This window comes from Xiphophorus couchianus, chromosome 20 (assembly GCF_001444195.1).
Source record: "Xiphophorus couchianus chromosome 20, X_couchianus-1.0, whole genome shotgun sequence".
NCBI classification, from domain to species: domain Eukaryota; kingdom Metazoa; phylum Chordata; class Actinopteri; order Cyprinodontiformes; family Poeciliidae; genus Xiphophorus; species Xiphophorus couchianus.
Genome location: NC_040247.1, coordinates 12,792,811 through 12,805,625, shown reverse-complemented (window position 1 = coordinate 12,805,625; position 12,815 = coordinate 12,792,811). Strand labels below are relative to the sequence as shown.

Below are 12,815 nucleotides of genomic sequence, written 5' to 3'. Positions count from 1 at the left end.
GTTTTAAATCTTTTGTCTATTTATTTAGATTTTTTGCCGTCCTTCGTTTGTCTGAATTTTTTTTAAGTTGTAATGATGCTATTTGTTTCTTTACTATAGTAGAATTACATAATATAACAAGATATTTTTTGTCTGCCTGATTGCCTCATGGGTCCTGGATTTGACTCCTCGCCATTTTCACAAATTAAATCAGATATAATCAAATTATTCCTCAGTACTTTACTGGAGTTTTTACTGAATATTTTTCTACTCTTATTTTAATATTATTTTATTTATTGAATTATTTGATAGGAACAATTATGAACAATTAACATGTTTGTACATTAACATTTACAGCAATGACTAATTTGCAATGCGCCCGCATTGCAGTACCGTGTCCTGCCACTGCGGGGCGCTGACGGCTCTCCTTTGTATTTTTAGAAACCATAGAATCTCAAAGCTGAGTCGCTTTCAGGAAGTAAAGTGGTCAAGTTTACTGTGGAGGAACGAAAACATAACTGAAGTGACAGGAGAAACATCTTCATCGGTGTGTGTGGGACATATTTCATTTCTAATTTGCTGTAGTTGTTTCATTGTGTCGCAGTTACGTACAAATCAGAGAAAAATTTAGTAATTTCTGGCGTCTCGTCGTTGACAGTCCAATGTAAAGAGTTTACCAGTTATGATGGGTAGAAACAGTTAATATTTGATTTTAGCTGCAAGAGAATTATTCTCTACTCATCGGTATATTAATCTAACTTTGACCGTGTGACCCTCTGAGCTCCATATTTTGCGTCGTCCATCTTTAAGTTTTGATTTATATATGAAACGCGCAGTTGTTTTTATATTTATGATGCAAATGTGTGTTTCTTCAAAGATTCCTGACTTATTTGCTGCAATGATTTTGATTTTAATCCGTAGACAGGGCTCGGACAGTAATGTGTGCATAGATTCAAAGATGCCAGACCCTATATTGTAATCTTTGGTCTGAATCAGTGAATTTTGATAAAGGAAAAATAAGAATTCTGAGGGGAAAAAGTACATTCTAAAATTAAAGTCAGAATACAAAAATTCTAGTTTCAAAAAATAAATAAAAGTCAATTCTGAATTAGAAAAAAATTAGGTTAAAATAAGTAACTTAAGGAAACAAAAGTCAGAATTCTGACCAAAGGAGTAAAATTCTAAAATTAAAGTCAGATTTTTGAGCAAAAAACCCCACATTGGTAAAATAAATTTAAAAAAATTAATTAAATAAAAGTTAATTCTGAAGTAAAAGTAAAAATTCTGAGATTAAAATAAGTATGCCAAGAAAACAAAAATAATTTTGAGAAAGAAAAGTAAATCTTAAAATTAAAGTCAGAATTCGTAGAAAAAAAATCTAATGGCAAAATTAAAAAAAAAAGTAAATTCTGAAGAAAAAGTCAGAATTCTGAGATTAAGTTAAGAATGTTAAGAAGACAAAAAAGAATTATGAGAATAAAAAAAGTTAATTATAAAATGAAAGTCCAAATCTTTAGCAAAAAAAAAAATCACATTTGTTAAAAAAAAATCAATTCTGAGGAAAAATGTTGAATACTGAGATTAAAATCTGAGCTTTAATGAAAATAGTAGAATTCTAAAAAAACCCCCCCAAAAAAACAAAGTCAAAATTCTAAGATTGAGATTATAATTAGATCACAGCTCATATTTAACTATCACAACTTCATAATGTTGTGCCGGCATAATTATGTTTAATTTCAGTTGACCCAGGTCAAATCCATAATAAAAAGATGGTTTAGCATTAAAGCTAATCTGCTGCTATGACACAAGCAGCCAGTCTTCTCTCTTGATGCTTCTTCTCTCTTATCAGATAATGGCCGAACCCAGAATGTCGTCCATCGATGGAAAGCTGGCTGAAGAATTTGCTGTTCCCTCCCACGTCCAGGAGGTCAAGGAGAAGATGGCTGCTTTCGCCGCCTGTCACGCCGAAGTGGGCCGCAGAGTGGTCCTCATCACGTCAGGCGGCACCAAAGTCCCCCTGGAGTCACGCACCGTCCGCTTCCTGGATAACTTCAGCAGCGGCAGGCGAGGAGCCTCCTCGGCGGAATACTTCATCGACTCGGGCTACGCTGTCATTTTCCTGCACAGGCACCGCTCTCTCTACCCCTACACACGCCTGTTCTCCACCATCAACATGCTGGACGCCCTGCAGCTCAGGGCGGGAGACGGTGAGGGAGCTGGGGAGGTGGTGGTCGACCAGCAGGTGCTTCCAAACATCGCCAGAGTGCTGAAGAGGTACAACGAAGTGAAAGACGGCGGACTTCTTCTACCCATCGAGTTCAACACTCTTTCAGAGTATCTGCACTTACTGAAAGCATCGGCACAGGCGCTCAGCTCTATAGGTACTAAATTACTTACACCATCCTGAACCCTAAAGCTGCAGAATTTTATAAAAATATTCTTGTACATATTTGTTGAAACTGTCACTATGTCGTGACATTATGGTAACTGTGAAAAAACTGAGCTCCTCTGCCTTCTCCCAGTTCTACCTAGAAGCAACCAATCAGAGCCAGGAGGCAGGTCTTAGTGCTGCCAATCACAATCTCATGTAGCAGCTTCTCCCCGCCATGAGAGACATTTTAGAGTAGCCACTGATGACAGTGGATAAACAGTTTTCCTGTAACAGTGAGTTGTTTCTCTCGCGTTAGCACATTAAGCAGCAATTACATAATGTTGATTGACAGCGTTATGACCCTCCTCCTGGCTCTGATTGGCTGTTTTTGGTCCAGAGTGGCGCATTTATCCAGGCAGCAATAACTGCTCAGGGAAAAAGTGGAGGGTATTGATCTTTTCACAGATTATTTTACACTGTCACAACAATTATGGAGAAACATATTCTTTATAAAAATTATATACTGCAGCTTTAGTCTGCTGAAGATGTGGAGAAGAAAGCCTTAGTGTAATCTCACAAAAATTATGCTTATGCATTTTAAATGTTTCTTTTCTATATAAACCACCAGCAAGCTATGATAATAGCTGACCCATTGAACTGGGCTCAAGGGTGAGCACAACAATCCAGCCCTCATCTTTTACTCCAAATGAATAAGTAGAATAAGGAACAAAATATAAATATTTATACATTAAAAAACAGACAATTTACAATAAATGAATTAGCCAAACACAGACCGGTCTTTTTCATCCAATCATATTTTTTTGGTATATACTGCATTAATTTAGATAAATAGCAGATCACAACTAGCAAAAAAAAAAAAAAAATCCACAAAATGTTGGATTAAGGAAATTTCAAAAAACCCTAAAACTACAAATTCTTGAATTTTGTATCCTAAGAATATTTTGTTCATCATATAAATACGCTGACTTATCTTCCAATTTAGGTTACGTTTCTTTTGATTTATTAAACTTTTACAATGGTTGTTTTAAGATCCATGGCTAATTAATTAATTAGGATTAAAAACTACAGGATAATTATTTTAATTGTATTTTACTGGGTTAGCCTTTTTATGGCTGTAGTTGCTCTCTAGGTATTGTCAATAATGTCTTCCAATAACACATAAATACCGAGTCATCTTTTCAAATTTCCTGTCAATTTCTAAGATTAAACACAAAACTAAGGATTACCTTAGCAGCCCTTCTGCCAAAAGTCTGCTGTCTGACTTAAATGGCATACAAACTACTATTGTAAGTTATGCCTTTTATAAAGCGCTTCTAAGAGAAATTAGTCTTTGTAGTAGTATATTTTTACCGAAAAGATAAAATTTTTATTTTTTAAATCATTTTTTAAGAATTACAAATTTTAATAAATGAAAAGTTTTATTCTCTTTATTCGTATTCTAAGGGTTTTACAAAATGTCTCCTTATTGAGATTTTCCAAATTAAAAAGTTCAAATTAAAGGTTGGATTTTTCTACATTTACACAGCATCAGTGTAAAACTATGATGCTGCAATAAAAGATGATTTCATGTGCCTTTCTTTAAGAGCCGTGCATTTTACAGATTAAGGTAACACTTTATTTGACGGATTGTGAATAAGACTGTCATGACATGTTATTATGTTATTAAAGCTAAAGTTTAATCAGTAATACTTTTATAACAAATTTATGTCAGATCATGATTTCTTGGTTAATGTCAAGTTGTCATAGTGAAGGCATTTTGAATAATGTCAAGTTTGTATTAAAACAGTCATAAATATTCATGAAGACTTACTCATGTTCATGACAGGTGTTATGTCATGTTTATGACGGTGTCAAACCCGTCAAATAAAGTGTTATCGATCGAAGCTATTGGTTCTGTTTGCATGTGTTTAAAACTTGTTTACAAATGTTTCATCTTCAATCAGGGTCAAAGGCCATGTTCTACTTGGCTGCAGCCGTCTCTGACTTCTACATCCCGGCGTCAGAGATGCCTGAACACAAAATCCAGTCTTCTAACGGACCTCTTCAGGTACGGGAAATTAAAAAGAATAAATTAAAGTAGCTGTTCCCAGTTATGTCTCTGGACATGCTGCAGTGTGGATTTGATTCAGAAAATCACAGAAAGCTTGTTACACGAAGAACAAGTTGCTTAGCTCTCCATAGTCAGGCTACACAACAAAAGGTCTTTAGTAAAGAGGCTGACTGTATCTAAGGATAATAAAGGGTAGAATATGTAATCTGTGTTTTCCAATAATTTTACAGAACAATGAAGTAACCATTTTAGCTTCATTTGTTATAATAATGCTGTCAAATATGACTTAAAAGAAATTTGACTTCTTAATTTAATGCCTCCAAATTGCGTCTGTCTCTTTAAGCTCCTGCTCTTTCTGAAACTTCGACTTCAGCAAGTTATCACTTTGATCCTCTATTAACCCTTTAACGTTAATAGAAAAGTAGCTCGTATAATGAGCTCAGCAGATGCGCAGTTCCACCAGGTGTTTGCTAATTGCTGCTGGCTAGTCTGAAGGAGCTGACTTTTTCTCTTGCTCTCGGTGAAGGCGGACGCTTTTTTCCTCTGCTCCCTCCCTGCCCTGCTTGCTCTGTTTTGTCCCGTCTTTTTCTCTATTTTTAGAGCCTTTCTTTGCACATCCTCCAAATCTACAAATTATGGATCTGGTCAACCAGTCTCTCAATTTCAATTGATCAAATTTTCTCGACGAGAAGACTGGGCACAGAGGCCTCTGGTCCTGCGGGGACACACCCGGCGGGATTCACCCTGGTTCAGTGGAACGGCCACACTAATTTGGATAATTGGGAACTGAGATGCATCGGAGAGACTTTAGGGGAGATTGGAATTTATAATCTACCCGACCTAAGACATTCTGTGTCCGAATTGGCTTTCCCTTGTTGCCTTGGATTCCTGTATTGCCTTGTTGCTGAAAATGTGCTACATAAATGAAATTATCTTTACGTTTACCTGAGTGGGAGAGGGCTGCTCTGTGAGGCGGGAGCTCTGCTGAAGAGTGCATCTCCGAGGAAGAGCCGTGTCCTTGAAAGCGACACTAGGTCTCCCCCCAGAGTTTTGCACTGCTGAATGGTTGCCATAAAGATTAAAGGATTTCTCAAACATGCAGAAAAAAAATCTGTGTTTTGCCTGTCTAGCGCTGTGCGATTTGAAACGTTTGACACAAATAGGCTGGCAACTGAAAACAGCTTCATCAATTTTGATGTGCCTGACGTGCCTCCACAGACTTTGAATGTAAACCAGACGCGCAAAACACGTTTAGTGTGAAAGCACCATTAGACTTATCAAGATATGTACTAAAAATGTAGTCCGTCTAAAGCTACACAATATGTCTTTATCGCAATAGTAGCATTTGCTAATATATTGCAAGTTTTATTGACTTAAATTTTACATGTTAATGTAATATTTAGCCAGTAGGAATAGAGTCTTAAAAAGGCTTTTATTGCTACTGATATTGTCCTGGCATGAATTTCTAACACGCAGGACTAAATCCATCTCTGTCATTATTTATACAATCATTTTGGTTTTCCTTCAGCTCAGCATGAAGATGGTTCCTAAGATCCTGTCGCCCCTCGTTAAGGACTGGGCGCCTCAGGCGTTCGTCACTTCCTTCAAGCTGGAGACGGACCCGACCATCCTGCTGGACAGGGCCCGGCGCGCTCTGGACACCTACAGGCACCAGGCGGTGGTGGCCAACGTGCTGGACTCACGACGGGGTTACGTGGTGGTCGTGACCCCGGAGTCCCGGGATGAGCTGGTCGTCACCGAGGGCGACGTGGAGAAGGGCGTGGAGATCGAGGAGCGGATAGTGAGCAACCTGACGACGGCGCACAATGAGTTTATAACTCAGCAAGCCGCTGGACGGAAATGACCCTGACCCAGTCTGCAGTTCAGGTTTAATTCATGAGGAGTTTCCTCTACGAACAAATCAAGCTGATTATCGTTAACGTTGTTTGAATGTTTATTAATGTCATCAGAATAAACGTGATTTCAGGATTACTGACCAATAACAACTCAACTCTCTGGACTCGCTGCTGGCTACTTGAGCTTGGTGCTCTTTTTGACACCGGCCCGAATCCCAGACGCCTCGCCTCCATACCGCGTCTCTTCCTTACGGACACTTTGCACCTGGTGAGAACAAAAGCAGGTTAAGAATACGGTACGGATTATAATCTGACATGATTCCTTCAACGCTGCATGCGACACAAACCTGTCCCCTCCTGCGGATTTTGGCCCGTCTGAACTTTTCTCTGTGCTTGACTCTGGGATTCCGGTCGATCTTCTTCCTCTTGGGCGTCAGCCCCTTGTTCTTGGCCATCTGTGGAGGCACCAGAGCAGAAAACACTGAGAACTGATCCGGGATTAGGGCAGAAACATGAAGATGCATGAGAGATATTTGATCTGCTGTGTTGTCAGTGACACTTGAGACGATTCGCAAATAAAACCGCAGCATTAAAACAACGTTGTTGTTTCAACTTTGCAATCATTTCTTAGTGAGTCGCAAGAGCCAGAAGATTTTAAAAATATTTATCTAAAATCTAAGTTTCTAAGCAGAAGTGTGCAGTAAATAGTAAAATTTTCTTGAGTAAATTTTTGAAAATATGTACTTTTAGGAGTATTTTTACTGTGCTGTACTTTTTACTTAAGTAGTTTTTTTTCTAATCTTTCTTGGAGTAATAGTAAAAGAAATAGTACAAGTAAATTTCTGGATTCTTTATCCACTATAATTAACTTCTATAATAGAAGAACAAACAGGTTTTAACCAAAACTTCACCAGACACACACCTGTAGTTTTAGTTAAAGTTTCTTAAGTTTCATTTAGAAAGAAACTGATTTCTACTATAAAACAATATTTGAGTTTTAATCAGACTTTCTAATATGTTCTTTGGATTTTTGTTACCTTTTTTCTATGAGTGGATTTTACAGCAACAACATGGGGGGCTTAAAAAAAACAGTGGGAAAGTTGTGAAATAAAGAAGTGTCAGGTCTAAAGAAACTACGGAACCTGAAAAACGTTCTAGGGATTGATTTGATTTATTTATTTCAAGCAGGTTTTTAAAAACGAGAAAAGCAATCAGTAGGGTAGAGAAAACATGTGCATACATAACCAAGAGCAAAATAACTAGTTCCCCACTACCTTTCTTTTTGAAAAGGAGTAAGTAGAAGTGAACACTTATTTAATCCTACACCTTATCTCAATTTAATGAAATGTATTACCTGCAGACTTGCTACTTATTAAAAATTTGTCATAATATTCATGAGCCTGTTCAAGGATCATCTAGTTGGGGGTAAATTTCACTTCTCCAGACTCAAGTTTCTAGATTTATCCACTAGCTTTAATAATGTATTGTAAATACAAAACATTTAGAGAGAAGTTTAATTTTCACAAACGCTGCACTACATTAAATTACTACCTCTGCTTTTTTTTTTTCAGCCTATGGATTAACTTTATTTCGAATGTATTAAATCTGGACTAGATTATGAGACACTAAACAAAATTGTTGGAAGTTTTTAAGGTTTCTATGTTTGGTATCTCCTGGCTTTTAAAGTGAAATGCAGACCAACGTATTCTTCTTTTCTGCTTATCATCATCCAGATGTTTGAGGTGAAATCTGTCCACTGGGAATAATTACTGCATGTCTCATCTAATGTATAGAAATGTGGGTCATGCTCAGTACCTGATAAGTGATTCCTCTTTTGGCATCTTGATCCAGCTCTTCATCCCGCTCATCATCATTTTCCTCCACCCTGCATCAAAGGTAAGTTTTCTTACATTTCCGTCTCATAATAATCAGCAGACTAAAGGTTCACACCACACTCACGGTTCTGGGTTTTTGTTCTTCCTCTTCAGTTTCACCCGTTCCTCCACTTCTTTGTAGAAACGCAGAGCTGCATCTTCGTCCAAGTCTGAGTCGCTGTTCTCAGGTGGAGTTTCTCCAGAGTCCTGCATCTGACCACATGCTGACGTTTAACATCGACGACAGTTTTAAAATCTGATTAATCTGAAAAAGCAGAAATATGACACCTTTTGTTTTGGTACTTTGGTCTTCTTGCCCTCTGTTTTTCTCTTTGAGCTTTCATCTTTCTCATCTCCAGCAAGATGTTTGTGAAACTCTGGAGCCAGACGAGCATCTACTGCACTCAGTTCATTGATGAGCTGCAATAATAAGAAGTAAATAAAATACTTGAATAGAACCTGTTCAACAACATGAAGTAGGCTGACAGAAAACCCTCCAGAATTAATGTTTACTCAAACGCTTTTACGCCCAAAGTTTGGATTTTTTTTTAAAAAAGTTAATTTTTCTGACATTGTGTTTGTTATCAATGGATTAAGCACTCAGGTCTTCTGGTTCTGGTCTGCTCTGCTTTACCAGAACCACACATGGAGAACCAGCATTCAGCTTCTATGCACCACAAATCTGGAACAAACTTCCAGAAAACTGCAAAATGCTGAAACACTGAGATGTAGACTAAAGGTACACCTGTTTGGAGTTGCTTTTGATTGGTAGTAAGTGCTATCAATATTGATCAATAATATATTTTACGTATGTTTTCTTGATGATGGCACTTGACAAAATGTAATGTTTGCTGCCTGATGCGTCACCGTCAGCATGTTGACTTACGTTTCTGTAGGCGAGCAGCCGTTCGATCACAGGGTGATTGTGTGCAGGGATCCGTTTTGCTTTCAGCACCAAGTAGAAGCTGATGTTGGTGCAGTAGCTGTAGCAGAAAATACGCATTAACCACAGAGCGTCTCCTCTTAACAAGTGGAGACAGTATAATCAGGACTCACTTAAGGTAAAGTTGCTGTTTTGTCTCCAGGTAGTCCGCCCACTTTGGGGAAACAAGTAAAAACTCATCAGTTTCACACAAACTGAGCTTTTAATCTACAACCAACTTGAAACACATTGTGCAGGAATACGTCTCTGACAGCAAAACCTCCACTTACAGACACCAGGTGAAAAATAAGTACACATGAGAATAAGTTGGATTTCAGAGCTATATTCACTGAAAAAGTGATCTGACTGAGGGGAAGCTCAGAAAGGTTGAGGAAAGATTAAGAAAAAAAATAAATGATCAATTTTTAATAATTGTTTTTAGCATAAAATCTAATCTACTTTTCACAGTCAGATTTATCAGGCTGTTTTGTTCCTGAAATTAGAATAGCAGCGCAACATTTAAAAGCTTCTGTCAAGACAAGGAGCGAAGGAACCGTGCAGCAGCTCTGCTGTGGAGGATGAACTGCTGGTTCACTGAGATCAGAAGGTATGAGACAGAATTTATGTTAAATAAATATAGTGATTATTGAAAAGTGAATAAAAGTGTGAGGAAAAAAAAAATCTAAAAGTTGATGTTTCTTTAAATATTTTGCAGCATCACAAGTTTGTAAAGTGAGTCCTGGCACAGAAGCGAACGCTGTTTGGTGGAGGTGGCATGGAAAAGTTTGGGCCCTGATCTCACTGGATTTAAACTTTTGATTTCAACAAGTTGTAAAACAGATTCTGGTGACGTTTGGAGGCAGGTTCTGACCTGTCCTGCAGGGATCTTCCCATTTTTGACCATCTGCATCATCGGCTCCAGCTCATCCTTCAGTTCAGTGAGCTGTAAACAAAAAGATGTCAACCACACATGAGATGATGTCGGCTTATAAAAGGCTCATGAGGTTTTATGTAAGGGGTTGTAAGTCGCACCTTTGCCTTGAAGTCCTGGATGAGCTCAAGCAGCTCCGGTGATTCTTTCTTTAAAAGTTTCATCTTTTCCTTCTTAGACATCTGCTTCAAGTCCTTCACAATTTTCTCCCGTTTCTCCACAGTTTTGTCTTCATCCTTCTCCTCCACTGCAAACTCCTTTGAGGATAAAGTCTCATTAAGAAACCTAATATTGAATGGGATCAACTGTTTATGAGGGGGGATAATTTGTACCTGGAGAAAGTTTAAATCATAATCCTCCTCGCTCAGATTTTCGGCTAAACGTTTCTGGACATTTTTTGCTTCTTCTTCCTCCTCCTGCTCCTCAGCGTCCAACTCTTCCTGTGATCTCCCCTCTGCAATAACACGATCAAAATCACAAATCGGCACTGAAGCATCACAAATCGGTCCATTAATGTCACTGGAAATAACAAAACAATTTACTAGAGGCAACATAATCCGTGTTGTAGAACATTTTCTTCTTGGTGCCCCACGCCATCTCATTTGGAAGATCTGAGGATAATAAAAACAGCTTAGAAAGAACGGTAAATAAAAAAAATGTAAACTTTAAACACCTTCCTTCAATCTTTACCTTCTTCCTTTTTCTCCTCCAGATCACTCTCCATATCTGTCCCCTCCTCCTCTTCTTCCTCCTCTTCTTCTGACTCCGACTCGTCCAGAGCCATCACCTCCTCCTGGGACGTTTGGGGAAGTTTTAGTTTGGGGCGCATTTATCATCGAAATTTAAAACCCAGAACAAACTCATAAATCAAAACCTCATCGTCCAGCTCCTCCACGTCGCTCTCCATCTGAACTCCATGAGCGAGAAGTTTCTGCAGCGCAACAAAAGATGCGGTAAGAAAAAAAAAAAACTCCAACAGGTAAAATCACCAGAGTGAGTGAGCTTACAGCGATCTTCTCATCATGAAACTCATCGATCTTGTCCTTATAAAACTCTGATGACTTCTGTAAAATAAAGAAAACGGTGAAAATAAAGATTTTCCTCTGCTGCCGTCAAGAATTTAATCACTTGAGAGAAAATCTTTAGTCAGTAAGGCTGCTGAATTAAGTCATTAAATCAATTAATCGAATGAGAAATTTAAATGAACTATTCTGATGATTAATATTTTTGATAGACTTTATAGTCCATTTTATTCATGTTTGTCTCGTTTTTATTTCCTTTTTATTTATTGTTTTTGGTTGTTGTGTTTCATTTTGGAAATGTAAAATGTCTTCCAGTTGCAGTGTGGAGATTAATAAACACAGTAGTTACTTGTACTCAATTACATTAACTTGAGCAACATTTTTGAAAAAATTTACTTTTAGGAATATTTTTACTATCCCGTACCTTTTACTTTCACTTGAGTATTTTTATTATAAAGTATCGCTATCCTTACTTGAATAAAATTTCTGGATTTTCTACCCAGTGGAAGAAAGACAAACAAATGTTTTAACTCAACAATTCACCACAGACACACACCTGCAGTTTTTATTAAAGTTTCAAAAGTTTCCTATTGAAATAAAATGATTTGGAAACATTTTCTTCTGCGTAATTTTGTTATTTTTTGTTACTTATATGAATTATTGTCATTTACGTCCTTAAAATACCAAAAAATTCCTATTAATTTCATAGTTTTTCCTTTCATCTCATTATGAAATGTTTAAATATTAAGTGACTGATAATTTGATCAGTTTTACCAAATACTTTTTTTTACTCTTGAGTAATTTCTTGGATGGCTACTTTTTACTTTTGCTTGAATAAAAATATGTTGAAGCAGCGCTACTTCTACTTGAGCACAATTTTTGGATACTCCGTCCACCTCTGTAAATAAATAAGACAAATATTCATAATTTTGCGCCTCAAAATCGATCATTCCAGCTTAACGATGCATCTCCTACCTTATCAGGAGCTGGCATGTTTCTGTAGGCTTTGGGGTCATCTTCATCAAACTGCTCCACATTTTGGGGCCTCTTCTGTTTTTTGGCTCTGCACAGCAAAAACACAGAGATGTTAAAGCTCAGACCTCCTGCAGTCACAAATCACAGCTCTCCTGCTCGATTTCGTCCAGTTTCCTCCCAGTAGTCAGGCTGTATTGCTTGTTTGGTCAGAAAAAAAACACTAAAACTTCTCCTGAAACGCAGAAAACGACATTAATGAAAGACAACTTTAGAAAAAACTCACCGTATTGCTCGAACCATGATGTCAGCGATCCGGGCTGAACTTAAATAAAAATAAAAAATAAAAACAAGCCGGTGTGTTTTTCGATCAAACAGATTTAATATTTCTGGTATTAAAAGAAAATAGGCTCAAGTATCCAGTAGAGCTCCAGAGGTTTGATCCCCAACGCTGGATACCATGTGTTTCCGTGTTTGTCTTATTCTTTGGTTTGCATCGGAAAACACCGCCACCTGCTGGACTGGCCTGGGATTACAGCTAAAGATTCCTCAAATAAATTAATCTGTTTTCTACGTTAGTTTGAGTTTATTGCGTAGAGACAGAATATCCACTAAAAATCCAAGAAGTAGAAGAAGAAAACAAAATAAAACTTAAAGATAATTTGAGTGAAAAGAACTGATCTGGCTGCTCCCAAGTGAAGGGAATAACACTTCTTTCCTTGATTGCATCTTTTTATCAACGTGATAAACAATATATCCCAAACTTGAAAAACATTTAAAGTTTTAAACATGTTAAATAGGAATAAATAAATAAATG

At 37.4% G+C, this 12,815-nt stretch overlaps 2 protein-coding genes across 7 annotated transcripts; one reads left to right on the top strand and one right to left on the bottom strand.

The window, feature by feature from the left end:
• The first annotated feature begins 394 nt into the window (after nt 1–394).
• ppcs (phosphopantothenoylcysteine synthetase) lies at nt 395–6,872 on the top strand. Of its 3 annotated transcripts, none has more exons than XM_028003710.1 (4): nt 395–526; nt 1,829–2,360; nt 4,315–4,418; nt 5,950–6,872. In XM_028003710.1, the coding sequence occupies exons 2-4, from the start codon at nt 1,832–1,834 to the stop codon at nt 6,283–6,285; spliced, it is 969 nt and encodes a 322-aa protein (XP_027859511.1). In that variant the 5' UTR covers nt 395–526; nt 1,829–1,831; the 3' UTR covers nt 6,286–6,872. The 3 variants fall into 3 exon arrangements, with proteins under 3 accessions (XP_027859511.1, XP_027859512.1, XP_027859510.1); XM_028003711.1 differs by having other exon boundaries at nt 423–532; XM_028003709.1 differs by lacking the exon at nt 395–526 and having other exon boundaries at nt 1,793–2,360.
• utp3 (UTP3 small subunit processome component) lies at nt 6,358–12,511 on the bottom strand. Of its 4 annotated transcripts, none has more exons than XM_028003707.1 (16): nt 12,285–12,511; nt 12,002–12,089; nt 11,012–11,068; nt 10,879–10,935; nt 10,695–10,797; nt 10,547–10,615; nt 10,337–10,458; nt 10,106–10,261; nt 9,945–10,016; nt 9,208–9,248; nt 9,038–9,134; nt 8,440–8,571; nt 8,237–8,364; nt 8,093–8,162; nt 6,625–6,732; nt 6,358–6,542 (listed from the first exon to the last, which is right to left on the bottom strand). In XM_028003707.1, the coding sequence occupies exons 1-16, from the start codon at nt 12,299–12,301 to the stop codon at nt 6,453–6,455; spliced, it is 1,407 nt and encodes a 468-aa protein (XP_027859508.1). In that variant the 5' UTR covers nt 12,302–12,511; the 3' UTR covers nt 6,358–6,452. The 4 variants fall into 4 exon arrangements, with proteins under 4 accessions (XP_027859508.1, XP_027859509.1, XP_027859506.1 ...); XM_028003708.1 differs by having other exon boundaries at nt 8,237–8,358; XM_028003705.1 differs by having other exon boundaries at nt 6,358–6,732.
• Between the last annotated feature and the right edge of the window lie 304 nt (nt 12,512–12,815).